Consider the following 27,832-nt stretch of genomic DNA (forward strand, 5'->3'; position numbering starts at 1 on the left):
GGGGTCAGACTGGAGTGTGGCCTTCAGAAGAGGAACACACAGTGGCTAGGGAGACAAGGCTGGCAGGGGCAGAGCTGGGAGTGAATACCCCTGCATTCCTCTCCTCCCACTCTCCCAGCTCCTGCTGGTGCTTGCCACTGGCTGAGCACAGCCAGAAGCTAGAGGACAAGGGAGCCTGTTGAGATCACCCACAGATGTCAGCCTCCTGGAGCGGAGAGCAGGCCAGAGAAGGCAGGACATGATTCTGGGGGGGCAGATAGCCCACAGAGGATGCATCTTCTTAGTTAAGTATTACCAGGCTTGTGGGATCTTAGTTCCCTCACCCGGGATCAAACCCAGGCCCCCTACGGTGGAGGGGTGGAGTCCTAACCACTGAACCAAGGATGTCTCTGCCAGGCTTTCTTTCCTCCTTTCTTTTCTTTCCTTATTTTTTGCTCGCGCTGGGTCTTCATTGCTGCATTCGGGCTTTCTCTAGTTGCGGCCAGCATGGGCTACTCTCTCATTGTGGTGCATGGGCTTCTCATTGCGATGACTTCTCTTGCTGTGGAGCACAGGCTCTAGGCACACGGGCTCCAGTAGTTGCAGCACGTGGGCGCAGAAGTTGTGGCACACGGGCTTAGTTGTTTGAAAGCATGTGGAATCTTCCTGGACCAGGGATCGAACCTGTGTTCCCTGCGTTGGCAGGCAGATTCCTATCCACTGTACCACAGGGAAGTCCAGGCTTTCTTGAATGACTGCATGAAAACAGCTTAGTCAGACAAGACCACCTGAAACCACATTTATTTATTCCTCCAACAAATATTTATTGAGGGTCTACCGTGCAGCAGGCACTGTTCCAGGTGCTGGGGTAGAGTGAACAAGCCAGAGTCCCTGCCCTCATGGTGCTTACATTCTAGTGGGAGAGGTAGAGAGTGAACTGGTCAGGACAATTTCAGATGGCCCTATATGCACTGAAGACCATTAAATAGGGTGCTAAGAGAGAGGTTGATAGGGAGCTACTTTTTTAATTTTTTTGGCCTCACCTCAAGGCATGGGGGACCTTAGTTCCCTGACCAGGGATTGAACCCATCCTCCCTGCCATGGAAGCACTGAGTCTTAACTGCTGGGCCGCCAGGGAAGTCCTGATAAAGAGCTACTTTAGATTTGGTGAGTCCCGGAAGGCTCCTGTGAAAAGGCAGCATTCAAGCTAAGTTCTGAAAGATCATAATGATCTGAGTTTTCCCTGCCTTCCTGGCAGAAAGAACAGCAAGTATGAAGGCCAGAGGCTGGAGACAGCTTGTGCAGCAGAGACTATAGTGGCTGGAGCAGCAAAGAGAAGGGAGGTGAGGTTGGAGTGGGGAGCGATCGGGTCGTTCTAGGCCACATGGATCCCAGTGATGACTTTGGATTTCATTTTAAGTGCTTTGGAGAGACCTTGGAAGGTTTTAAGCTGGGGAGTGACATGTCCGAATTCACCTATAAAAAGCTTAAGGACCTCCCTGGTGATCCAGGGGTTAAAACTCTGTGCTCCCAATGCAGTAAGCATGGATTCAACCCCTGGTCCAGAAACTAAGATCTCACATGCCGCACGATGCAGCCGAGAATAAAATATAAAATCTTTTTGGGAAAAAAAAAAAAGTTTACTCTGACCGCTTTGTGGAGAAGGGTTGATAGGACAGAGTCAAATTGTTTCTTCTCCCTAGAAAGGGTCTCCTGTGGTAAGATAATGTACGAGAGAACATCTCCACCCTACAGAGTGTATCAGATCTGAAAGTGTTTATGTGGGATATTCACTGGCTGAGGATCGCACTGGAAACAAGGGTTCCAGACACATAAGCTACTGGTTTCTTTCTGCCTCTTCTTGGGGAGTTTCTTTGGGTCACGTAATTGGAGTTTGAGCCTGATATGGCAAAAATGAAATGTATGTAAGCCAGCCTAAGGACATGGGCTTCCCAGGTGGCACTAGTAGTAAAGAATCCCCCCTGCCAATTCAGGAGATGCCAGACTTGGGTTTGATCCCTGAGTTGGGAAGACCCCCTGAAGGAGGGCATGGCAACCCGCTCCCGTATTCTTGCCTGGAGAATCCCATGGACAGAGCAGCCTGGTGGGCTACAGTCCACGGGTCTGCCAAGAGTGAGACACGACTGCGCAACTGAGCATACACTGAACACACAGGTTTGAAGATAGTGAGGCTGCGGTTTCATGATCAGACAAGTTACGGAGTGAATGAATGCATGACTTTCCAAAGAATTAGGTCATGCTAAGCAGGGTTTTATCTTTGTCCCGAGGACAGTGGGGAGCCCTGGGAGGGTTTAAGCTGAGGAATGACTTATCTCCGCACAGTGATGCAGTCATGCTGGCTGCTGTGTGAGTGGATTGTGGGGGTGGCGGGGGAGGGGGCGGACAGGAAGGCTGTGGTGCTCATCAGGGTGGCTCGGCCTGGGGGTGGCAGTGGAAGAGATAAGTGGTGGGATTAGGAACATATTTGGGGCATGGTGACTAAAATACAACAGATGGGATGACAGGAGAGGAATTGAGAACAACTCCCAGTTCCTGGCTTGAATGACTGGGTGGGGGCTGATGTCATTTCCTGAGGCAGGGAAGTGGGGGTTGGGAGGTGGTATACATAGGTTCAGGGGGAGGGCGGATGTGCCCTAACGCCTGTATCCACACATGAGTCAAGGGCTCGCCCCTGCCATTGCCGGCAGAGCTGCTAGCGGGGCTGGGACTGGGGCTTGTCTTTGACTAGAAGCAAGAGCCTGTATCCCCATCACTGACTGTTCAGCTCACTGGCCATCTTTGCATCTTTCCGACAACCTGAACTAGCACTGACACTGTACTTTGTGATCACCCCCACGTGTCAAGTGCATCAGGAGGACTGAAAGCCTGGTGTTCATGCTTCAGGGGATATCTTTATATATGTTATCTGTTATATCCAAGAATTTACATGTTAGTCATTATTCATTTTATCATTGGAGGGAACACTGAGAAGTTATCGTTTCCTCTACAATAAAAACCACTTAAAATGAAAACAAAAACATTTCAGACTCCGTTTGTCAGTCTAGCACAGTGGTTAAGTGGGCTTCTGGGCCCAACTCCCAGTTCCAAGACAAAATTGTGTGACCTTGGGCCTGTTACTTAACCTCCCAGAACCTCAGTTTGCTCATCTATAAAATGGGGATATTGACTATACTCAAGGTCCTCATGTTGTTATGAGTGTGAAATGAACAAGTTGATGGAAAGCCCTGAAACAGTGCCTGTTGCATAATGAGCTCTTAAGAAATAAAACTTTTGGGTGAATGGCCTGCAGGAGCTGCTTACAGAATTTGCAGGGGGTTGTGCACACCCCGCTTCAGCGCTCTCTCTGTTTCCTCTGACCTCCCCCCTTCCCAGGTTCTCTTTCCGATCAGGGAAGCAGACCTAGGCCTGAGGCCATGACTGCGTTCTCAGACACAGAAGACCACCCAGAAAGACGACTTCTACAATCATCTCTTGGTGCCATGCGTACCCACTGCACTTGCTTCTTCGCTTCCCCTCAAAGCCATCCGAGGAGGAAGGGGTGAAGCTTTCTCCCCAGCTGCAGAACTGAACACCCCTGAACTCTGGGCCAGGGCAGGAGAAGTGGCAAAAGAAATTGAGAAAGCAGAAGAAAAAAACAGTGGGGTCACCTGCAGCCCCATTTCAGCCACCCAGGGAGCCCCAAGCATGCAGATGGGGATGCCACCTCTGCGTCCCTGGGCCCACGTCTTTGCCACACAGCAGCGAAATTCACCAGCCCAAGTGGGGACGGGGAGAGGATGCAGGAAAACCTGGTATGGACATTGCAATGAAGACTTCACTGATATTTAGTGAATATTTGATTTTGCTCATATGACTTTCCATATATGATTTTGTATTAAAGTAAAATGACTTTTACACTTTCTGTGTTTTAGAGTGGCTTCTTGGAGTTATGTGACCTGGTATAAGGTACTTCAGCCTTTTGGAGTCTTGGTTTCCAAATCTGTGAACTGTATACAGTTGACTCTTGACCAATTCACTTTGAACTGCGCAGGTCCACTGACACATGGATGTTTTTCTATAGTAAACACCGTGAAATTGAAAGTGAAAATCTCTCAGTCGTGTCTGACTCTCTGCAACTCCATGGACTATGCAGCCCATGGAATTCTCCAGGGCAGATTACTGGAGTGGGTAGCCTTTCCCTTCTCCAGGGGATCTTCCTAACCCAGGGATCGAACCCAGGTCTCCCACATTGCAGGCAGATTCTTTACCAGCTGAGCCCCCAGGGAAGCCCAAGAATACTGGAGTGGGTGGTCTAGCCCTTCTCCAGTGGATCTTCCCGACCCATGAATCAAACTGGGGTCTCCTGCATTGCAGGCGGATTCTTTAGCAACTGAGCTATCAGGGAAGCCCAGTAGACACCATAGTATGGCACAATCTGCATATGTGGAGACATGTATGATATATATACATATCTCCATATATGAGATGGTTGAATCTAGTTGGATCTGCATATATGGAAGAGGAGCCTTGAATCCAGAGGGCTGACTATAATCTATAGGTGGATTTTATTTATTTTTGGGCCATACCACGTGACACGGGAATCTTAGTGCTCTGACCAGGGATCAAACCCACACCCCTGCATTGGAAACTTGGTTTTAACCACTAGACCACCAGGAAGTCTCTATACTTGGATTTTTTCAATGTGGGGAGAGTGAGGGCCCGTAACTCCCTGCACTGTTCAAGGGCCAAATACACACACACGTATATATTATACACATATAACACACGTATACATACATGGGAAATAGATGGGGAAACAGTGGAAACAGTGTCAGACTTTATTCGGGGGGGCTCCAAAATCACTGCAGATGGTGACTGCGGCCATGAAATTAAAAGATGCTTACTCCTTGGAAGGAAAGTTATGACCCACCTAGATAGCATATTAAAAAGCAGAGACATTACTTTGCCAACAAAGGTCCATCTAGTCAGGCCTATGGTTTTTCCAGTGGTCATGTATGGATGTGAGAGTTGGACTATAAAAGAAAGCTGAGCACCGAAGAATTGATGCCTTTGAACTGTGGTGTTGGAGAACTCTTGAGAGTCCCTTGGACTGCAAGGAGATCCAACCAGTCCATTCTAAAGATCAGTCCTGGGTGTTCACTGGAAGGACTGATGCTGAAACTGAAACTCCAATACTCTGGCCACCTCATGCAAAGAGCTGACTCATTGGAAAAGACTCTGATGCTGGGAGGAATTGAGGGCAGGAGGAGAAGGGGATGACAGAGAGATGGCTGGATGGCATCACTGACTTGATGGACATGAGTTTGAGTGAACTCCAGGAATTGGTGATGGACAGGGAGGCCTGCCGTGTTGCAATTCATGGGGTCAGAGTCGGACGTGACTGAGCGACTGAACTGAACTGATACATACACGCATATATATGGTGGATATGTATTTCATTGTATCTAAGTGATGCACCTTTATTTTGTGTGTTGCTGTGACAGAGAAAAAAAAAACGCTACAAATAACTTCAAGATGCTATTGACTTTAAGGCTCACCCTGATTTCAGCAGTGTTACAATGTGAAAAAGAAATCCATCTAGATACAGTCCGTAGGGAGCAGGAGACTACACTTTGCAAAGAAACTAATGAGCCTGCTGAACACAGCCTGTGAGCCTGTCTTCTCAATGAATAACTCTGGCTCAGTGATCACGTCTCGGTTCCTGCCTGGATTATCTCATTTATTCATCTAACAACTGGAGGAGATGAAGACTAACTAATATGAATTGCCTAGTTTATGGATTTGGAAATGAAGGCTCTGAGAGGTTGAAGCACCTTACACGAGGTCACGTAGCTATGAAGTTACTGCCCAGGATGCTAATGCAAGCCTGATTCTAGATTCTTAATTATATGGCTGCACCGGATCTTAGCTGTGGCACGAGATCTTTAGTTGCAGCGTGCAAACTCCCAGTTGCAGCATGTGGGATCTAGTTCCCTGACCAGGGCTCAACACTGGCCCCCTGCATTGGGTGTATGGAGTCTTAGCCACTGGACCACGAGGGAAGTCCCCTCAGGCCCAGGTTCTTATCTGTGAAGCTCTATGTACCCTGATTCTCCAAAAAGTACTGATACTAATAACGAATGCAGTTTACTGCACCTACATATGTTGCCTCACCTTATCCCTATGAGGTGGGCATTACTATTATTATTCACCCAAGCAGCTGCTAGTATGGTGGGGCTAAGGAGCTTGTCCAAGGCCCCAGCTGGAAGTGACAGAAGTAGGACTTGAACTCAGGTGCAAAGGTCAAAACCACTCTTGCCTCCCAAAAGTTGGCAACCTTTGAATGTCTGGTCCAGAATGTGATTGCCACAGCACAGGAGCTTCTGACTCCTGGCACCCTGTATAATGGTGCATCCCTGACTAGGTGTGCCCCTCTTAATAGTGGGTAGAGAGGAGGAAGATTTCTGCCCCTTGGAGGTGAGAATTGACTTGGGAAACAAATCTGAGCATCCTGACTTCAGAATCACAGATGCTGGGATGTCGGTGTTTGAATTCCAGAAGGTAAGGTCTTGGAGCTGGGCCCAGTGTGACCACATTCAAGACAGACACAGTTGCTCCCACACTGTAGGCTTCCATCTCCAAACCCTGAGCCAGGAGAGCAGGCTTAGAAGCAGTTATGTCAGTCCAGGGCACTTGTAAATCCTGAATGATAGAAACCACCCAAGGGACTTCCCTGGTGGCCCAGAGACTGGGACTCCACGTTCCCTGTGCAGGGGTCCCAGGTTCGAGCCCTCGTCAGGGAACTAGATCCTGCATGCCACAACTAAGACTCGGTGCAGCCAAATAAATATTTTTTTTAAACACCCCAAATTTTCACCTTAATAATAGCTGATTCCTGAAGATTATCTTCATGCAAGTACTTTTATGTCTTAAACTCAGTCAATCCTCACGATCGTCCCGATGCAAGCACCAGTATTGTCTCTATGTCACAGGGGAGGAAAGTGGTGCCCAGAGAGGTTACGTAACCTGCCCAAGGTTACACAGCGGCGAAGTGGGTGAAACCTGAGGTTCGGTTCCAGGGCTGAGCACTTGGCTACCAGGCCACACTGTCCCCTCCATGGTAAGGTATATGATGACTGAATCCTCAGGAAACCCCTGCAAGGAAGGTGGGTAGAGGCCATTCCCAACTTGATGGACAGATTTCAGAGGGTAAGTGATTTGTTTAGGGCAACGGCTGACAGATGCTGAAAGCCTATGCCGGAAATGGACCTTTCACCTGTAAACTGAGGACTCTGCCCTCAGTTCCAACTTGCCTCCAGTGCCTTGGGGCTGAAGGAATGCAGCCTCTCGGGGGTAGATTGTGGTGTGGGGGTTAGGGATCAGGATCTGGGATACTTCCAGCACCAGACAGGCAAGGTTGATGACTGAGACGCCTACCTGAGAATCAAGTCTAGCACGTTAGAAACAATGACAATTACAACAGCTAAGATATATGCTACATGCTGGGCACTCTTCTAAGGGGCCACGTACTTCACTTTTAATCTCCACAAGCAACCTCTGACCCCTCATCATAAAATGAAGAGACTGTCCCCTAGGACAGTCACCAAAACTGACTCAAACTGGTTAAGTGGCCCTTTTGTAAAATAAACAGGGCAGACTTCCTTGGTGGTCCAATAGTTATCTACCAGTCAATTCAGGAGACACAGGTTCAATCCCCAGTCTGGGAAGATTCCACATACTGAGGAGCAATTAAACCCATGCGCCACAACTACTGAGCCCAAATGCCCCAGAGCCTGTTCTCCACAACAGAGAAGTCATTCCAATGAGCAGCCCGCGCACCACAACCAGAGTAGCCCTGCCTCATCGCAACTAGAGAAAGCCTGAGTACAGCAATAAAGACCCAATGGAACAACAACAACAACAAAAAACAACGGAAATTCCCTGGTGGTCCAGTGGCTAGGACTCCATGCTTTGATAGCTGAGGGCCGGGGTTCAACCCCTGGTTGCGGACTAAGACCCCATAAGCCACATGGTACAGCCCCAAAAAAGAAGCAGAAAGTGCATTACCTTTTCCTACCACTGCTTCGCGAAAAACAACAGAATGACACAGGTAGCCTCGCCTGGCAATAAATATTTTAATTTGTTTCATTTTTATGATGACAAATAATTTTCAAGTTTATTTCCTTTTCTTAAATACAAAGCTAAACCACAAACAGGTACAACCAAGACATTTTATCTCACATTTACACACTCCCATCGGATCCTCCTCCAATTTGCTGACCACTGACCAGGCAAGTGTGGGATTGGTGGGTGGGGGTGGGTATGGGAGGGGGAAGACTTCCTTAGGTAGCACCGTCATGAGGCCGGGGCTGGGGGGCATTGAAGTTGAGGACAGGTTCTCATGCCTGTCTCCATTCACATTTACCTGGGCGTCGGGGGGTGGGGTGGGGTTGCGCCAGAGACCCCAGATCGCAGCTCTGGAGCCCCAGGCCCCTGAACTACAAGTTGACAGAAAGTGGGAGTCGGTCCCCCCTTCAGGAAGAAGCTACCCGCTACTCCTGCTGTCACAGTTGAGGTGAACACTTGGCCCTCAGCCATGACCCCTGGGCCTGCCGGCTCCCCGGCCCCCTGGCGGCTAGTGCAGGGGCCCTGCCTCTCGGGGCTTGTAGGCTCGCTCTTTGGTTCCCGGCTGCAGCTTTACAGGAAGGACACCAGGTGGTCTGGCACATGGAAGCCTTGACAGCAGGTCTGGGCTTTCAACCCAAGCAGAATCAGGTTGGGGCTGAGGGGGTGGGGAATTGGGTAAGTAATTTCTGGTCCCACTACAAAACTTTAGATTAGAATAGTGTGCCATCTCATATCTCTTCTACAGAAGCAAAACCAAGGGTGGAAAAAGAAAAAGCTGAACTAAAAACAACCCAAAACAAAAACGCAGCCACTTCACTCACTTCAAGACCTATATACATGTAAGTTGTCTTCTGTGGTTTATTTTTTTTTTGTCTTTTTTTTTTTTTTTTGATTTTTATTATTATTTTTTAAAATAAATTCAGTGTTCACATTTCTATAAAGAAACTAACCCAGTTTCGGGAAACCCTGCCCCTGCAAGGGCTAGGTAAGCAATGCTTGTCCCTGCCCACGTCTCCTTTGATTCCCCGCCCTGATGCTTTAAGGTGCCCGGAAAAGTGGCAGCCCGTGGAAGAGTAAATCGAGGCCTGGCCCGTGAGCCACCGGGTCAGTAAGCTTTCGAGAAAGCAGAGGGGAAGACTATCTTACTGTGAAACCTTTTTTTAAAAAATATTCATACACTTCAATGTGCGCCTGTCGAGATGTCAGGACAAACAAGAGCTTGGGAACATCCCATCCAGGCCCTGGGGGAGCCCACCTGGCACTGGGATGCTGGGGGCGGGGGGCAGGTATGTGGGGAGTGGGGGAGAGAGTCCTGGCTCTTCGTTTGGAGGCAGGTGCGTCACCCGGCTTCCTAGTTCATGTTCGACTCTTTCCTCTAAAACCTGTGCCGAGTCTTGGACTGCATGCACGGGAAGCACAAACGTTCGACTTGTATGCAAAAAAGGTACAAAAACAACTAGAATATAAAAGTTTTGGTAATATAAGGCCATCTGTTCAAGTCCACCTTGGAAACCTGTAACAGATATTTAAATACTACAGTGAAAAGGCATCTTAATATACTTTTTTCTTAAAAACATCTGAAGTAATCTGCTAAGATTAAGTATGTAAAAAAAAAAAAAAATCAATTCCCTTTGAGGGCACTTTGTCCTTAGAAGGGGGGAGGGGGGCGGGACCGTTGGGTTAATGCTTCAGCCAGGGGTAGGCTTCAATGGAAGCCCGGCTGCGGTCCCCGTAGTCATACAGAAGCTCCTCCCCGGCCTCAATGTCACGGGAGGCAATGAGGATGAGGTGAGGCACGCCGTCGATGTCGTGCAGTTTGGTTTGGCAGTTCCCACATTTACTGTGATTGATCAGTCTTCCCAGGCGATTCGTCTCTCGGGTTGCATCCACGCTGGCCAGGAGGGAGGGCGACAGAGGATTAAATTGATAAAGAGGCTTTTGAACCCAGTCTGAGTCAGGGCTTGCTCTCAGCTCTGGTGGGGTGATGGTGATTTATAGCCATGTTTTTGGGAAAGCAATTCAACTCAAAAAATATATATATGTAACTTTAAGAGCCCAGAGGGGCGCTGGGTATGGGGTATTTGGGCGGGAGGTGGGGGAGTGTAGACAAGAATGCAAAAGACTCTGTGGAAGCACCAGAGATGACTGTGGAGTTCGGCATAATAAATAAATGAATAAAAATCAACTCTGTTGGTGAGGGTAGGGGAGAGGCTGTGCAGGATGGTGGAGGCAGGTGGGATAGATATATGGGAACTCTCTCTACTTTCCACTCAGTTTTGCTGGGAACGTTACAAGTACAGTCTATTAAAAAATAAAATAAAACAATAATCACTGATATCGTCGCATAGAGGACAGAGAAATCAGCGATTCCCAGAGCTGCTCTGGTCACATGCCCTAGGCAGAAGGCCAGGTGAGCCCCTCTGCGGGCTTTTACATGACGGGTCCACCGCTTGGTGGCCAAGATTGCCTCCAGAACCGCTTCAATCACCAGAATTAAAAATGGAAGTGGTGTGTGTGTGGAGGGGGGGAATTAAGGGTAGGAAGAGTTGCACTGCAGCTTTGAAAAATGGCAGCAAGCACCAGGCAAGAAGCTGGAGCCAAAATAAGAGTCAGGATGCCCTTGGTGGCCCTCTGGTTGCACCTCTGCCAGGGTGGGGAAGAGCCATGTGAAGCCCCAGGGGACTTACCAGTAGGTTTTGCTCAGATACTGAAAATAGTACATGTAGCAGCCCGTGGAGGGGTCTTGTGCGTACAGAGCCTCCCGCTTCTTGGCGTCGGTGATCTCGATGAGGTCCCCGTGGTATTCCACCACAAACTCACCCCGGGAGAACTGCTTGGTGGCGATGACGCCCCTGCCTTTGCCGTCGATGAGGTCAATCTGTTGGGAGGTGCCGAGAGGGAGGATTGGTTCATAAACAGCAACAAATGCCACCGTGAGTGGCCAGCAGCTTGCAATACATTCTTTGAACAGCCTTACTGCAGTAGGTCATAAAATCCACTCATTCCACATGCACGGTTTGAAGGGTATCATTCAGCGTACTGTTGTTGTGTAGTCACTAAGTCGTGTCCAACTCTTTTGCGACCCCGCGGACTGTAGCCCGCCAGGCTCTTCTGTCCATGGGATTTCCCAGGCAAGAATACTGGAGTGGGTAGCCATTTCCTTCTCCGGATCCCTGGGATCTTCCCGACCTAGGGATTGAACCTGTGTTTCCTGCATTGGCAGACGGATTCTTTGCTACTGGGCCACTAGGGAAGCCCATTCAGCATACATAGTTGTGCAACCATCGCCAGAATCCATCACCCCAAAGAGCTCCCTTGTGTTCGTTTGCAAAGCACTGTTATATGGGATCCTGAGAGATCTGCTAGGTGGGTGCTGCCCAAAAACCTGCAAAATTAGGGATTAGACAGGCAGAGTCATGTGTCCCCGGCCACCAAGCTAGGAAGTGATGTAGCACAGACTCAAAGCCACATTCTGGCCTACTTTTTAGGGGAAGAGTAGGACCTAACATTCTGAGTCTCTCCTGTAGTCCATAATGTACATGCCTGGGTTTCTCCTCACTCCATTTTATTTATTTTGACCTCCTCCTGCACTCCATTTTAAATGGAGATGGAGGGTGACTGGCAGGGAGACCCAGAACTAAATTCAGATTCCCCTCAGTGGCAGGTGGAACCTGAAGCTTCCCATCCCCTGGGTCCTAGCCCAGACCCATCTGGCCACTACCACTGAGACTTCCTCCCCTCTCATGGTCCCACTGTGTCTGAAATATACTAAAGTAGGGGGCGGCGCTAGTGGTAAGGAACCCATCTGCCAATGCAGAAGACATGACACCTGGCTTTGATCTCTGGCTCAGGAAGATCCCAGAGAGAAGGAAATGGCAACCCACTCAGTATTTTTGCCTGGAGAATCCCACGGACAGAGGAGCATGGCAGGCCACAATCCATAGGGTCGCAAAGAGTAGGACACAGCTGAAGCAACTGAGCACGCGAGAGAAAAGCAAATCTTCCTGGGCATTGCCATTTCCCAGGAAAACAGTATAGAAAAAACGAGCCTGTCCTTTTAAAAGTTTCCCCAAGTGTCATGCTAAATGAAAGAAGCCAGATACAACCAGCTACACATTCTATGACTCCATTTGTATGAAATGTCCAGAAGGGGCAAATCCACAGAGACAGAAAGCAGACTGGTTGTCAGGGGCTGAGGGCAGGGAATGGGAGTGGCTACTGGTGCGTCCGGGATTTCCGTTTGGGAGGACAAAAGGGTTCCAGAACTAGACAGAGGGGATAGTTGCACAACTGTGAATGAAAAATGTACTTAATGCCACTGAATTTTACACTTAAAGAACGGTTACGATGGTAAGTTACATACATATGTATAAATTTCATCGTGATTAAAAAGAAATATTTACTGGCTGTGTCAAATCTTAGTTGCAGCGCATGGGCTCAGAAGTTGGGGCACTTGGACTTAGCTGCCCTGTGGCAATGTGGGATCTTAGTTCCCTGACCAAGAGTTGAACCCGAGTCCCCTGCACTGGCAGACGGATTCTTAACCTGGACTGTGAGGGAAGTCCTTCGTCATGAAAAGTTTCCTCAGGGGCATCCGTGGTGGCACAGTGGGTACAAATCCGCCTGCCAGTGCAGGAGACACAGGTTCGATCCCTGGTCTAGGAAGATCTCACAAAGGCGGAGCAGCAAATTAAGTCCATGCGCCGCAACTCCTGAGCCTGTGCCCTAGAGCCCAGAAGCCTCAGCTACTGGAGCCTGCACGCCCCAGAGCCCATGCTCCACAGGGAAGCCACTGCAACGAGAAGCCTAAGCACACCACCTAGAGGGTAGCCCCCACACACCGTAGCTAGAGAAAAGTCCCCGCAGCAACGAAGACCCAGCACAGCCATAAATAAATGAGAAGTTTCCACAGGACAGTATCTCATTTCCCTCAGGAGGCATTCCCTTAAGGATACTTTTAGGGTTCAGTCCCTTGACAACTTGCAACAGTCTGCCTGGTCACAGCGACATCAGAAGATCTAGGCAGCCTGACTCCTGCATGGGCCTCTGGACCAGGGAGGGAGTGATCTCACAGCCTCAGCCTCCACACGGTGGGCCCTGCGGCCCCTTACCTTCATTCCTTCTTCCTTCCCACTTTCAATCAACTCATCTATTCTTTTCCTTTCTTCAGACTGGATGGGGAGGGAGAGAAAAAAAAAAAAAACAAGCGCATCAGCATTCTCACCAAGGCCGCTCTGGGAGTCCCGGCCGCCACAGGGTCCACTCAGTCAGCCTCCATGGCATCGGTCCCCAGGGATGTCCAGGCCACCAAGCCCCCATCCTTTCCTCATTGCCTGTCTCAGGTGGGCCGTTCATCACCTGGCATTCAGGTGGGCCAGGAGGGGGACGGGACGCCTCGAGGGCAGAATAGGGCTTGTGGCAGAATGTGGCTTGGGGCTATGCTCTGTTTGGCCCACACAGACTTTTACAAAATATCTAAATCATGGACATGTAAAAATCAGGACTCTGACTGCATATAAAATTAGCCAGGGCTAAATTGATCAGAGGCTGCGCCACTTGGACAGGAGGTGTGTACCCACCATTGACCATGTCCACCCTCTGTTCACTGTGGCATCTCCTGACCGAGAACAGCACCTGGACGTAGTGAGCCCTCAAGGCAACAATCCCCTGCCCCCACACGCACAGGCACAACCACCTTGTTAAATAATTAGTTATAAGCGTGCAGAAGTAGATGGGAGTAATCGTGGGAAAACTGGGATAGGTGGTGGGCAGTGGGGACAGGGACTTTCCTGCTGGGACAGAATGAGACAGAGGAGACGTGCTGGGGCCAGGTGAGACACTCTGAATGTGCAGCCAAGGAGTCCATTTTACTCTGGGGGGGTTTGGGGACATACGAACAACTAGCTCCAAGCGTCCTATAGAGGACTGCAGCAGTAGTCGGTCCTTGGGGAACTGAGGGCCTGGAAAGGGAGCAAGGTGCGAACCAGGGTGAAGGCAGGAAGGACTCGAGACGTGCCCAGCCGGAGTCAGCAGGCTGCTCTGCATGCCAGGCCCAGGGTTGGGCTGGGCTGGTGATGACGCGGCCAGGGCACTGCCAACACTGCAGTCCCTGCCCAGTGCGGGCTGTCACCCACCCACGACCAGGCCAACCAGAGAAGGGGCTCCCACAGCGAAGCAACAAGGGGTTCAGGGCATCTCTCCAGGGCCCTGTTTCCACCCTCTTGCCCTGGACTTGGACCTTGGACTGAGCCCCGCCTGCTCTGTCTTCAGCCACAACGAGGTGTCTTCGGGGCTCTTTGTTTGTTTCGCCCCACCTACCCACACCCTCCCCTAATGCCCTGTCCACCTCGGCTTTGGCTGGCCCAGAAGGGCAGTCAGGTTGGGATCGGCCTCACCCAAGAGACCTGGCTGCCCTGCCTTCAGGCCTCACCTCTGCCAGCCGCAGCCCCACCAGCCTGGCCCGCCATCACCTGGCCAGGATGCCCACCCGACAGAGCCAACACAAACGGTGGTGGGCAGAGCGTGGCTCTCCCTGGCCCCTGGCTCTCCATCCAGCCACAGAGTGGGCCTGATTGCCTGCAGACCAAGCTTTGGGGAGCCACTGCCAGCTGCTTTCCGCTTGCCTGCGGTAGAATTCAGCACTCTGGCAACACACCCACTGCAGCCTCCACTCCTCCAGAAAGAAAAGTCCCTGGTTTTTGTTTTCTTTTTTTAATTAAAAAAGGCCAACTCAGGCTCCCCCCACCCTGCAGCCCACAGCGGCGCTGGGTGGACCCCCAGGTTCCCTGTGTGGGCTCTGCGGCTCCTGACCGCAGCTGGGAGGTGTCCCGGGTGCTGGGGGCTGGCACCGCCTCGCCCTCTGCAGTGCTGTCTCTAGGCTGACCTCGCACAGCCTCCCACTGCAGGCAAACAGCTTGTAACAGCTTGTTCTTGGCTGAAAGACACTGCCTTTCTAAGGAAATACAGCCAGAGCTTCTCTCTCGGGGGAGAAAAATGACACCCTCCCCCCTTTTTAAAAAATGAAGTCTTGTCAATTCAAAGGAGACACAGAGATGCTGCCTCACCGTCTGTACAGCTACAGATTCAACGTCCAAATGCGGAAGAGTCTGAGGGTTGAGAGGCCAGGGTCCCCCACCTCCCTTGTGGGGGCGGCAGTCCTGAACGTTCCTCCCAAGCCTAGAGGTTGCTCTGCTGCCCCTGGGTGGGAGGGGGGATGAAAGCAGCTGGGGGCTGCAGGGCCAGGCCACACCCTGGGTTTCCCTAACAGAAAGGCAATAACCACACCTCACTGCATCAAATATTGATCAACTGTGCACAGCTCAGCACTCTGCAAACACGGCGGGCGGGGGCCTTAGAGCCCAGCTGGTCTTCCTGCCTGGTTTTCGCAGGTTCTGTGGCTGCGTGGGGAAGACCAGAGAGGAGCCCCAGGAAAGGACAATGCGGGGGAAGCAATGGTGACAAGGGTTAATAGGTCCTCACTGCGTCCCAGGCATGGTTCTAAGTGTTCCATGCGCGTTCACTAACGTGCGTGACCCTCCCAACCACTGCACAGGGCTCGACTACATTATCCCATTTCACAGGACATGGCAGAGAGACAGACAGCAGTTAAGCCCTGAGGTCATACAACCAGGAAGTAGTTCCCAAGCCAGTGCTCTTCATCATCTCGAGACAGGAAACCTCTGGACAGCAGATAAACACGCTCTCTAAGAGAGCACACAGCCCACCCCACAGTCTCAGGCTCCAATGGCCCTGCCAAAGCCTTGCAGGTCCTGACTTCCCATACCCCACATTACAGGCGACAGGGCTCCTTCACAGAAGCATCTTAACTAAGCACTACAGTGACCCAAGGGAGTTATGATGACCCCCACTAGACCCAGGAGGACATTGGGGCTGCGGAGGCCAAGAGACTTTTCCCGTGATGATGCAAAGAGAGCTCAGGTGGTGCGCAGTGAGCACTGCCCACCAGGCCACCCCGCCCCTTTGAGAGCGGAATTGAAACACGTGACCCTACCTGCAGCTCAGCCTTGCTCTTCCTGGAGCTCCTTCGCACAGGGTAGAAATCTGTGAGTTTGCGATTCTGCTGTGTTTTTCCTTGAGCTCTGGGGTGGGAAAGGAAGAGGAGGAACCAAGCGTTAGCGCTGAGACCATGTTCACAGCCAGGAGGCAGGCGACCCTTTAGGAGCAGGCTCCTTGGAAATCGGGTCACTTAAAACACCTTTGTCCACCGTGGCCCGGGGTCACTTCAGCTCACCTGCCCACGGCAGCCTCAGAAAGAGTGCCAAAGGCAGGCTGCCTACTCTCAGCAGGGTCGGGGCTCTGGACCTGAGGCAGACCAGGACGCGGACAAATAACAGTATCCCTGGTGCTGTCTCGGGAATCTGAGCCTTAATAGCTCAAAGGCCTGAGAGGGTGGGCGGCCTCCCCCCAGCTGGTACCCAGCAGGTTGCCCTGCATGAGAAGTGGCTCCAGGGAGCACTTACTTTTTCCTGGGGGCCTGTTTGCCCCTGACGGGCTTTTTCAGGGCCTGCTTGGCAGCAGCTGCATTGGGAGTATCACAAGACGAGGTCGGGGTTTTAGGAGGTTCTGCAGCTTCAGATTTTTGGTTTGGAAAAGGTGCCAGGGGACCTCTCCTGGCGTCTTTGATCTTCTGTTCCTCGGCCTTCATGGAGCTTCGTATTGCATTCCCAGAGTTTCTTTTCTCTGTGGGCAGAGGGTGGGGAGAGACAGGCTGACTCTGGACCTGACACCTCCCACTTTCCAGCCCTCGGCTGCTTGCTAAGACAGGCTCCGGGAGGAGATTGGGGGAATGCGGGTGGGGGCGTGTTGGGCAGTAGTGCCCTTGGGCTGTTAAGCCTGGTGTCCACTAACTAGTATCTTGGGGAAAAGATCAGGCTTTACTTGTTGACCCAGACACTAGGCAGAGCTTTTGGTCTCTGCATCTTTTTTTTCCCCCCCTTTTCCGGCTTTGTTGAGGTATGACTGATCAATACAATTATAAGATATTTGAAGTATTAGACCACGATAAGTTGATATATATGTATTGTGATTGGATTCTGCTCTTGTGATTAATCAACCCATCAGGTTGTCTGCATCTTGAAGGAAGAGCCTTTGAAGCAGAAGTGTCACAGCCAGCAACACTGGCATGAGGGCTCCATCGATGGCGTTTGAGGAAATGGGCTCCAGGGGGGAAAAGCTCAGTCCCTACAGAGTGGGGCAGCACTGGTGGACGGAAGTAAGGTGATAAAGCAGAACCTCTCCCCAACAAAGACCTCTTCCCCAAGGGCTAGCTCGCTGGCATGATTCATTTCAGATTCTTTTTTTTAGTTCCCTCTTCTAACAGGGTCGAAGCATGGCATTCACAGTGGTTCTCAGCATGGTGCCCCAATAGCAGTTCAGTGTGTTGTGGGGGACGTTGCCAATGACTTGTTACTAAAAATACTCATGGAACATCAGTATTGAACTGTTTTTTTTTCCATAAAATTTTTTTTACTTTTAAAAAATAAATACTACATTGCTGGTGGGAATGCAAAATGGTGCAGTCACTTTGCAAAAGAGTTTGGCAGACTTCAAAATGTTAAGACAGAGAATTATCTGACTCAGCAGTTCTAGTTCTAGGCATCTATCAAGAAAATTAAAAACATATGTCTACATAAAAACCTATACATGAATGCCTGCAGAAGCTTATTCATAAGAGCTAAAAAGTGAAAACAACTCTAATGTCCATCAACTGATGAATGGGTAAGTAAAATGTGGTCTATCCACACGACGGAATATTATTCAGCCACAGGAAGGAATGAAGTACGGACAGCCTACAACATGTATGAACCCTGAAAACATTATAATGTACAAGAGACCAGACACAAAAGATCACATATTTTACAACTCCATTTATATGAAATGCCCAGGACAGGCAAATCTAGAGATGGAAAACAGATCAGTGGTTGCCCAGGGCTGGGAGAAGGTAGGAATGGGGAATGACTGTGAATAGGTACAGGGTTTCTTTTTGGGGTGATGGAAATGTACTGGAGTTTGACAGAGGTGATGGCTGCACAAATCTGTGAGTATACCTAAAACCAGTGAACTGTACCCTTTAAAATGGTGAAAGTCAGGATATCTGAATAATAGTTCAACAAACAAAAGAAAAAAATAAATACATCAGCAGCCATCCAGACCTTTCTCCAGATGGTCCAGACAGACAGTGCTCCCTGACATACTGTCTTGAGTGGAACAAGAGGGAGTTAAGGCCAAGACGTCGGGCATAACCTTGGGAGTGGGTGGTGTTCATGAACATTAGCTATCACGTAAGTCTGCATCAAGGCAGGAAAAAGGACGAGAATCATGGATAGACGCCCGGTCTATGGGGGTCTCCTCCAGTGTTCATCCAGCCCCCCATTTCAACTGTCACCATGTAGTAACACTTTGAGTCAAATAAGCTAACTTGTGCCCCATGTCACCATTCAGGACAATCTATATCCCGCCCCATCCCAGAAGGGATGTGAGGCTGGCTTATGGCATCTAGAGAGAGGCCCTTCCCAAGTCTCAGTGTGGTTAGTACTGGCCTAAGTGCTGCGGAAGCAGGGATGCAGGGAGGGGCAGGCTGTGATGCTTCCCGTCCGGTGGAAAATGGGCTGACAGTATGGCGCGCTCACAAAGTCCCCCTCCCTTTTCTTTTGGCTGTGCCATGAGGCTTGTAGGATCTTAGTTCCCCGACCAGGGATTGAACTTTCTTCCTGAGAGTAAAAGCACAGAATCCTAACTACTGGACCACCAGGGAACTCGCTCACAAAGGCCTTTTGCACCCATGCTTTAACTGGTCTTCAGGCAGGACTCCTCTCTCCCACTGTACAAATGAAAAACTGAGGCTCAAAAAACCATAGTAACCTGCCTGTGACCCTTCCTTTCATAAATGGTAGAGCTAGGATTAGAATCTAAGTCCATTTGAAATAACATCACCAGGGGGAATCAGGCCAAGGGTTGGCTCCTGCCCCTGGTTCTCAGATCTGGACCAGAGGTTGGGCTACCCCATCCCTTTATGGCACTTTCTGTTAACAAATACAAAGCTTCCTTGTATAGCGCTGCTGGAGCAGCTGGTAGCTGCTGTTTCTTTAAAAGCAAGTTTTAGAGCAGAGTAACTGGAGAAAGTTCACCACTAGCCCCCATCCCCACAACTTTAAAAGGGAATATTTGAGTTACAGCAAAATTTCCAACAGGTTTCAGCATGTTTTGCAGGGCCAGACAGAACTTTCAATAACCGAGTGCTTTCTTGCTCAGCATTTTAACTCTAAATCTCATTCTGGAGTACGCTGCTTCAGAGAGTAGCACTGAACACTTGAGTGGAAAGAACCTTTAGAACTGAGGTCAAGGCCAGCTCATAAAAGAGAAGGAAGTCAGTTCCTTAGGTTCACACGACTCAGCTGCAGTACAAGTGCCTGGTCTGGACAAGCCAGACTCATCATTTCTGTACTTTTAGTGCCTGTGAACCTCTCTAACGACATGCCAGCTGCCTTATTTTGGCAACTTGGCAAGAAAACCAAGCTTGAAGGACATGCTAACTCTTGCAAAAACAGGGAGAACCTGTTAGACCAACAGGGCACACGCCCTGGAACAGGCGGCTCTATTCCCCCCGTATCTATGTTTCTTCTCAACAAGACAGGACATGATTCAAACTCTGCAAACTCTGGCTTGAAAAGATTGGATAAGGAAACCTAGCATATATACATTATTACTGAGGATGCAACCCCGTCAGCGGTGGATAGAGGAGGGCCATTTCAGAGGCTTACCGTCGCGTTTCCTGTAGATTCCGGCTAATGGCTTCCCCTGGCATTTGACTTCGTATTGTGCAACTGAGTTCTCTTCCTGAAGGGGGGAACGCATTCCAGAGCATTTGTTCGGGCTCATGTAGGTATAGATCTTTGATTGCCCGGTAAATACATTCTCCTAAAACGACAAATGCATATTCTGAAAGAGGCTTGAAGAAGAAGATCTTACAACATTTAGATGGAGAAAGGGCAACTGGAATCCAAAAGACAAAAAAAAAAAAAAAGGACAAAAACATGGTTCAAAAACTGGGTTACTACGGGAAGCCTAGTAGTGGAAGGTTTAGAATCCCCCAGGTCCAAGTTGGTCTCTAATTCTAGTCTTTTAAAGAGGGCAGGGGGAACATCTGGCCAGCAAAGAGAACCAGCTGTCCACAAAGATCCATAGAAGGAGGCAACCTACCAGTAACAAGAAGGTTAGAGTGACCAGGGCAAACGAGGCCAGAATTGGAAGAGCTGGCCTCTGAGCAGCAGCTGACTGCCCTGGCAGGAGCTGCAGGAACTCCAGCACAGACAGGCCTCAGGGAACCTGAATAACCACTTCTTGGACCTGAGGTCAGCTGGTAGGAATTGCCAAGACTGTTTGAGCCTTCTATGAGCCCAACCCCGGCCCCTCTCAAATTGTGCAGCCCCTGGACTGCGGGACTGGGCTGCGGCTGGGGAAATTCTCTCAGGCTAACTAGGCGGGTGCGGAGCACAGCAGACCAAGGCATTTAGGGCGGTTACTCTACTGCGGTGGGCAGGCCGGTGGGGCGGTACGGGTCACCGCTGGTGTCTCTGGGTGTGGGGCCTCTCCTCCGAGTAAGCACAAACGGGAGGAGGGCTTTCCCAGAAACACTGCTGGAGGCCTTTCTGCCTGGTGAGCCATTCACCAAGTCAGCGAAGACCTGTGACCTCCCCGTGGGCCCCGGGCAGGCCCCGCACACTCTGGGAAGGCGCAGCCGCCACCGGGATGGCCGGGTCTCGGGGTGTGGAAATGCCATAAAGACAAACTTTTCCGAGGTCAGAGCTTGCCAGGGTCATGGCGGAGCGAGTGGGGACGCCACTCCCAGGCAGGCAGCAGAAAAGGAAGCTGCCCGGCCGGGCGCCCCGCCCGCACCCCCGCCCCAGGGCCGCGGGCGCGCCCACGTGCTCTCGGAGCTGGGCCCGCGGGGGCGCCCGGCCGCACGGCCCCTGGGGGCGCGCCGAGCGAGGGCGGGAAGGGTGCCTGCTTACCCCGTTGGTGCGGGGCCTCCCCGGGCCCCTCCGCTCCACCATCTCCGGGCCCGGGGCCGTCGCTGCCACCGCCGCCGCCGCCGCCGCCACCTCCACCGCGCGGGGCTTGGACATCTTCCTGCCTGGAGAGGGGGACCCGGGGGAAGCGGGGGAGGGGGCGCTCAGGGCGCGGCGGGGCGGGGAGCGGGGCCGCCCGGGCCGGGCGCCGCGGCGGCGCCTCCCGCCGCAGCCATGTTCCGAGGGCCCGGCGGCGGTGGGCCGGCCGGCCGGGCCGGGCCGGGCCGGGGCCCGCGTCGCCCTCCCGCCGCCCGGCCCGGCCGGGCCCCGCGCGCCGCCCGCCCCCCGCGCGGCCGGGCCCGCCACACCCACCTGCAGCCCGGCCAGGCCCATGGCGGCGCGCCCCTCGCCCTCGCCGCCTCGGCCCGGCCACCAGCGCTGCCGCTGCCGCTGCTGCTGCTGCTGCCGCCGCCACCAGCGCCGCCGCGGCGCCCCGGGGAAGGGCCGGCGGCGCCCCACGGCGCCCCCTTCCCCCATGGCCTGCGAGGCAGGGCCCGGCACCCGCGCGCCGCGGCAGCCCCGGCCGGCCCGGGACCGAGGACGCAGAGAGGGAGGCGCTGGCGGCGCGTCCTCCGCGGCCCGCCCGCTCGCCGCCGCCGCCGCCCACCGTCCGCTCCCGGCCGGGGAGGGGGCTGGCAGGGGCGGAGCTGAGAAACTCCTCCGAAGGGAGGGAGGGAGTGAAGGAGGGCGGGCCCGCGGCCGCGACGAATCCCAACTCGGGCGCGCCCCCTCTCGCGCGTCCTCAGCCACTCCGGGAGGAAGGGGTGGGAAACATGATAATGACAGCCCGGGGCTCTCGGCCGGCCGGGCTCCCACTCTCGCGGGCTCCACGGATATTTCGGGAGACCCGTCCGTGCCAGGCGCAGCGCGCAGCGGTGAACGAGAGCCCTCCTGTGTGCCCGAGCCTGTGCTCAGGGAGCGTTTCCGTGGGCATTTAACCTTCCCGGCAAGCCCCTGGGAGCCAGGTCCTGCGGCTAACCCGTTTATGATGGGGATGCTGAGGCTTCAGGGAGATGCAGGGGCTTGCCCAGAGTCACAGAACTAGAAGTGATCAGGTCAGATGTCAAACCTAGGCGGGCTGCACCAGATCCGTACGGTCCCTGGAGAGATGAAGCGGGAATTATAATAGCATGTTTGCTGGGCGCTTCTCTTGCATACCTTGTCATTCAAACCTCTCAGCAGCCCTTTGAAGGTAGAAGCCTTATTATTTTCTCTTCCACAGACAGGGAAAACCACCTCAGAGAAGTGAGGAGCTTGGCCAAGTTCTCAGAACTAGAACTAGATTTCCAGGCCAACAGACCCCAGAGCCTACACTCCCAGCCACTAACTTACCAGTTATAGAAATAGGTAGGGAGGAGCTAATGGCGTTCCAGAAGGCTTATTAGCAGGTCAGCCAAGTGTCCCGTCCCCCCATGAGAAATGTCCTAGGAGGCAGGGGTTCCAGGCACTGTGGTATCTCCGCATAGATTACTGCCCTGAACCACTGTGCTGTAGCCATTAGGGTTTGAGGGCTCACAGCCAACAAAGAGTCCCTGTATTTGTGCAAAGTCATAGATGCAAACAAACACCTCAGGGCATCCAGCCTTCGGTTATGGCCTGGGAAGCAAAGATTGGGTATCTCTCTCTGCGTCTGCTCCATAGGTGCTTTGTGACAAAGGCCAAGTCTCTTCCCCAGCCTGGGCTGCAGCGTCCTCATGGATAAAAAACCAAGATCAATGAATTCCACAACCTACGGAGGGCACCTTCCAACACCCACATAAACAAATGGCTATCACTTTAAGTAGCTGCCTCCTCTTCCTCTTAGAAGGGATAAAACGGTGGATTAAATGGTAAGACACTGCTCAGGACACAGCCTCCCAAATCAGCTCATGCTTTAAAATCCTTCACAGCAGGGCTGGGGAAGTCCATCTCCACCCAACCACTAATTCCAGCAGGATAGGGTACTCTGCCCACTTGAATATCCAAGAGACTATGCAGAGACTTAGGATTCCAAAGGGACACTGGGACACCCAGGTTGAGCCATTTGAAACAGTATCTGTTACCTCTGAGGGGCAGAGAGGGTTTGTAGTTTGTAGGAAACAGTTGCTCAAGTCATCTTGTCCATTTCTCATACTATTTTCACTCCCCCACCCCACACACATACCCATGGCTACATCTTCCTCTATTTTAGTGCACAGATGCAGAGGATGCACTAAAATACAAGTCTAGCACCCACTCCTCTCAACTCTGCAGCTCTAGTAGCTAGAAAATATAGTACAAATCATTCGGTGAAGTTGTAGAACAGTTTCTTTTCTCTGTCATGAGGTTCCTATGTGCGTAACAAATATCCAGTCACAGAAATAAAAACTTTTAATGGTGCCCAGGATCTCACAGAAATATAATTTATCACCAATAATACTAACCGCTAACATTTACTGAATATTTGAAAGTGTTACTCACTCAGTCGTGTCTTACTCTTTGAGACCCCATAATTTCCCACATTGCAAGCAGACTCTACCGGCTGAGCCACCAGGGAAGCCCCTTTAATTTTTCCCATCACATCAAAATCATTTAAAATTACCTATTTTAGCAGTAGTGCATTTAAAAAATAGTTTGCTTAATCTGTAGGGGGAAACAAAGTGAACCTCTTGGCCATTGAAATAAATACTTAATAAGGGTTAATAATAATTATCCCCTAGAGACAGGTACTTTATTGTGTCAGTTAATCTTTACAAACTGTTATTTTCATTTTTCAGAGGTGGAAGCTGAAGGCCAAAGTCACTGGACTTACTCTAGCCATTCTGTCTCTTTGCTTGTTCCACTTTACCTCATTAAAAAAAAAAAATTTTTTTTTTGGATGTGGACCATTTTTAGTCTTTATTGAATTTGTTACAGTGTTGCTGCTGTTTTATGTTTTTTTTTTTTTGGCCTGGAGGCATATGGGATCTTCCCTCCCCTGGCCAGGGATCGAACCCTCACCCCATGCACTGGGCCACCAGGGAAGTCCCTCTACCTCTCTTATTTAGCCAAAGTGAAGAGGAGAGTTCCCAGCTTCTAGCATAACAGGCTTATGAATCACCTTTATAATGTATGGTCAGTGATTTTCACTGAGTCACTTGACTCCCCCCCCCACCGCCCCCCCGCCATTTGTAGTTATTTATTTCTTAGGCTTCATTATTCTTGCAAATCATTAAATTGGGCATTTAGTGTCATCAGATATCGAATTATTTACAGTACTTCAATTAAAGGGTCAGTCTTTTTCTTCTAGAAAAGCAGTCTTTGTTCACAGCTTGTAGCTCACTTTGAGAGCCCTGCTAAGTCACATGAACATAATGTTCAGATATCTGGCAACTCCTCTCTGGTTTAGAAATTTTACAATCATGTAAATATTTACAGCCTCAAAAGTATTTGTTTGGGTAGGATCTGTCCTTCTATCAGACGGCCTCCTACTTGGTCTCCATCTTTCCACTGTGACCGTCTCCAGTTTATCGGAGCTAGAGTGGTCCCCAAGAACACAGATTTTCGTCATGTGCTTCTCACCACTCCTCCCATCCCTAACCATACCCTTTTGCTCTTAGGATGAAATACACAGTCCTCACTGTGGCCTACAGCAGCCTTCCCACCCCTCTAGCCTACCTGTGCTCTATCTCTGTCAGTGTTCATTGTTGTGTCTTTAGCAAAGGGCCTGGAACACAGTAGGTAATGAATAAATGCTTGTCAAATGAATGAATTAGTATTTTAGTGTCTTGAGTTTGAGGACAGCAGTATCCATTTTTTATGTTAAAGCATCTTCATATTTATCAGTATCTTAGTCACATAACTCTTAGGCAAGTGATTTATCTTCCCCAAGCCTCAGTTTCTACATCTGTGAAATGGAACACTATCTTCTCATAAAAGGTTGGGAGGGTTAAATAATACAGCCTAGAAACATTCAGCAGCTTGCTTCCCTGGTGACTCAGCCTGTAAAGAATCTATGCAATGCAGGAGATGAAGGTTTGATCCCTGGGTTGGGAAGATCCCTTGGAGAAGGGAATGGCAAACCATTCCAATATTCTTGCCTGGAGAATTCCATGGACAGAGGAGCCTGGTGGGCTAGAGTCCAAGGGGCCATAAAGTCAGACATGACTGAGTTACTTTCACTTTCATAATTTTATTCAGATTTGTCAGATAAATTAGCCAGATATTATTAAATATACTTTTAGATGCTTAACACTTTCCTGAAGAAGAATATTTGAGGCATCTTACTTTTCTCTGTGGACTAGGTTATGAAGCTCTTTAACTTGAAGTTCACTATGCCTTATTTCTTAATCAAAATCTAGGTAAGTCTTGTTCCCAAAGACCCTAAAGGGATGCTACGACAATAAATGATGCAACTGGGTGCAGGGGCTGAAAACAAAGAAGCCCAATAAATATTTCCTTATTTTGTTCATTATGACCGCTCTGGGGAGCCTGGGCTTCCCGAGTGGCTGAGAAGGTAAAGATCTGCCTGCATACTGCATTAAGGCAAATTCCTACTAACGTGCAATATCCTGGGAATTTTGAGAAAAATGTAAAACCTCGACTTATTTCTTTTACATAATAATTCAAGTGAACCGGCACGCTCAAGTTTTTGCATGAAGGAGACACAGTGGCTGGAAACGACCGGCGGTTAGAGATCACTTTGCCGCATAACGTGGGTCTGTCTTGACAGCAAACTAATTGTGCGAAGAACTTCAGGCAGAGACATCGACTCCCTCGCGGCAGCACAACCCCACCCAAGCCATCTCCCGTGGGCAGGAGCCCTGATCAGCTGCGGCGCGAAGGGCCGCGCCGGGAGGTGCCAGGGGACCTGTTTCACCCCAAAGTGGGCCAGCGGGGCCCGTCCCCGCCCCGGCGGCGCAGAGCTGACTCAGGGAGTGGAAAGGGAAAGGAAGGCGCCTGCCGCGGTGTCCACTCGGACGCGCTCCCCACCAAGTAGGATACCGATCTGCGCCCTCACCTCGGGTCACCTCCTTTCCAAACCAGAGAGAGCCCCTAAGCAAGCGAAGCCTCGCCCTCCCCCTCATTTGTATCAATGACAACCATTCCCTTGAGGTGCTAGTCGCTTTAGTTTCCAAACATCTTTGACATATGGCCCCGTTGCCTCTCGAGAGGCAGGTCACCAAGTGCCCACACTTTAAAAAGGGGAAACCGAAGCACAGGAGTGGGAGGGGTTTCTGGGGGCTTCTGGAGCAAGGGTGGGGAAGAGGTGAGAAAGGTTCCGCAGCCCCTCCCCCCGCAACCCTACTAGTCCCCGCGCGCCTTCCGAGCAGCCGGCGGGAGAGCGCCTTCCCGACGCTGCTCCCGTCACTTCGGTGTCGCCTGCAGCGCGACCCCCCCAACCCAGCAGCCCCGGCGCTGGCCACCGGGGCCAATACCTCTAGCCATGGCCCTGCTCTGTCACCGCCTAGGATCTCCCGGGAAACGCAGCTTTCGAAAAAAGTTGCAACAACTGTAGCCAACTGCTCCGCCGGGTCCCGGCTGCTGCCCTGATTGGCGCCGCTGCCCGTCTCTCCTCAGGCTGCCCGCCGTGATAGGCAAACTCTGGAGGGAAAGCCCGCCCTTTTCCCCGCCTCCTCAGGGGGGCGGGGCGAGCGGCCGCACTTTCTACAAACGCTTTCGGGACAGGTCTCAGCGGAGGAAGGGGGGGGGGGGGTTTAAATTTTACCGTCTCTCCGCGTTGATTGGCTGTGCTGGAAGGGGAGCTGCCCTGCCATTGGGGGGCTCCAAACTCCTCCCTCTGGCAGCTGAAGCTCCGCCCCTGGGAGATTTAATCACGCGGCTGGCGGCCCCGGCTCGGAGTAGAACCACAGGGGACTTCCGGTTTTTCTCCGGTTTGACCGGAACCCGACCTTTGACCTCTCGACCACCCCTTATGGGAAGCCTAGCCCCCAGCAGTTTAACATCCGAACCACCTTGACCTTTTCAGCAGTTTAATCCATTCATTCCTAGGTTGCAAGGTTTATGGAGTCTGTTCTTCCAGTATTCAAAACCCGCAGGCAGAGTTCTTACCAACTGACTTGAGTCTGCCTCCTGGAACCACAGCGATCCTAGCCCAACATACCCCAACTGTTTTTACAGATGGGGAAACAGAGGATCAGAAGGAACAGGTAACTCACTTGCTGCCCAACGTCACGGAACAGTTTATTTCTGGGTCCTGGATCAATCTTTTGAGTGCTAGTCCACTAGAGGGCTTCCCTCACCCCAGGGAAACAACCCTGCGCCTTTCCCCACCCAGAGGAGCCTCTGTCGGTTAAGTCCCTGAGAAACACAGGTATCCTAGGTATTCTTTGCTTTGAACACAGATAAGGTGTTCAGTTACAGCTCTTCCCTGGGGATCCTTCCTGGAGATAGGAGCAGAGGTCCATTCTCTCTCTTTGGTTCCCGAGATGATTTTGGAATCCCCACCATTGCCCAAGGACCCTATCATTTACACCAGGAAAGTAGAAGAGCAAAACAAGGTGATATATGTGAAAGCAGTGGGGAAAGTAGGAAGCAACACTTGTCACTCACTGTGCTTTTTGGTATATCATTTCAGCTCTCTGGTCCTCAGCTTACCCAGCTGTCAAATGATGGAGTCATCTGTGATCTGCCAGGTTCCTTCCACCTTCCATAGATATACAGAGGTTTTTACTTTCACT

The 27,832-nt window shown here is 51.2% G+C and overlaps 2 protein-coding genes and 1 long non-coding RNA gene across 9 annotated transcripts in view; 2 read left to right on the forward strand and 1 right to left on the reverse strand.

The window, feature by feature from the left end:
• Positions 1–3,798, forward strand: part of RILPL2 (Rab interacting lysosomal protein like 2) — a 28,593-nt gene extending 24,795 nt beyond the window's left edge. For all 3 annotated transcript variants that reach the window (XM_052654871.1, XM_052654870.1, XM_052654872.1), the window contains one exon: positions 3,373–3,798. Coding sequence is in view for 2 of the 3 variants with exons in the window: in XM_052654870.1 (XP_052510830.1) it covers positions 3,373–3,403 (31 nt within the window). In the remaining variant the exon portion in view is untranslated. The remainder of the gene's footprint in view (positions 1–3,372) is intronic.
• Positions 3,799–8,151: 4,353 nt separating this feature from the next.
• Positions 8,152–26,657, reverse strand: KMT5A (lysine methyltransferase 5A). Of its 3 annotated transcripts, XM_052654509.1 has the most exons (8): positions 26,570–26,657; positions 21,138–21,259; positions 19,887–20,043; positions 16,587–16,806; positions 16,118–16,205; positions 13,218–13,277; positions 10,794–10,984; positions 8,152–9,997 (listed from the first exon to the last, which is right to left on the reverse strand). In XM_052654509.1, exons 1-8 carry the CDS (start codon positions 26,577–26,579, stop codon positions 9,787–9,789), a joined length of 1,059 nt encoding a protein of 352 aa, XP_052510469.1. In that variant the 5' UTR covers positions 26,580–26,657; the 3' UTR covers positions 8,152–9,786. The 3 variants fall into 3 exon arrangements, with proteins under 3 accessions (XP_052510469.1, XP_052510470.1, XP_052510471.1); XM_052654510.1 differs by lacking the exons at positions 21,138–21,259; positions 26,570–26,657 and adding an exon at positions 21,507–21,579; XM_052654511.1 differs by lacking the exons at positions 21,138–21,259; positions 26,570–26,657 and adding an exon at positions 20,326–20,414.
• Positions 20,371–27,813, forward strand: LOC128062162 (uncharacterized). 3 transcript variants are annotated; one of them, XR_008200801.1, is made up of 3 exons: positions 20,371–20,477; positions 27,144–27,301; positions 27,730–27,813. It is a non-coding gene; the product is annotated as an uncharacterized LOC128062162 (long non-coding RNA). The 3 variants fall into 3 exon arrangements; XR_008200800.1 differs by having other exon boundaries at positions 20,388–20,485; XR_008200802.1 differs by lacking the exon at positions 20,371–20,477 and adding an exon at positions 20,750–20,781.
• Positions 27,814–27,832: the final 19 nt, after the last annotated feature.

The sequence above is a fragment of the Budorcas taxicolor genome, chromosome 17, assembly GCF_023091745.1.
Source record: "Budorcas taxicolor isolate Tak-1 chromosome 17, Takin1.1, whole genome shotgun sequence".
In the NCBI taxonomy this organism is placed as follows: domain Eukaryota; kingdom Metazoa; phylum Chordata; class Mammalia; order Artiodactyla; family Bovidae; genus Budorcas; species Budorcas taxicolor.

Bases quoted from the DNA above. Each gene is read 5' to 3' on its own strand.
- KMT5A (XM_052654509.1), bottom strand. The intron at 16,807-19,886 runs GTAAGCCTCTGA...CTCTGCCCACAG, and splicing joins AATCTACAGGAAACGCGACG to AGAAAAGAAACTCTGGGAAT. The intron at 16,206-16,586 runs GTAAGTGCTCCC...TTCCCACCCCAG, and splicing joins AAACAGGCCCCCAGGAAAAA to AGCTCAAGGAAAAACACAGC.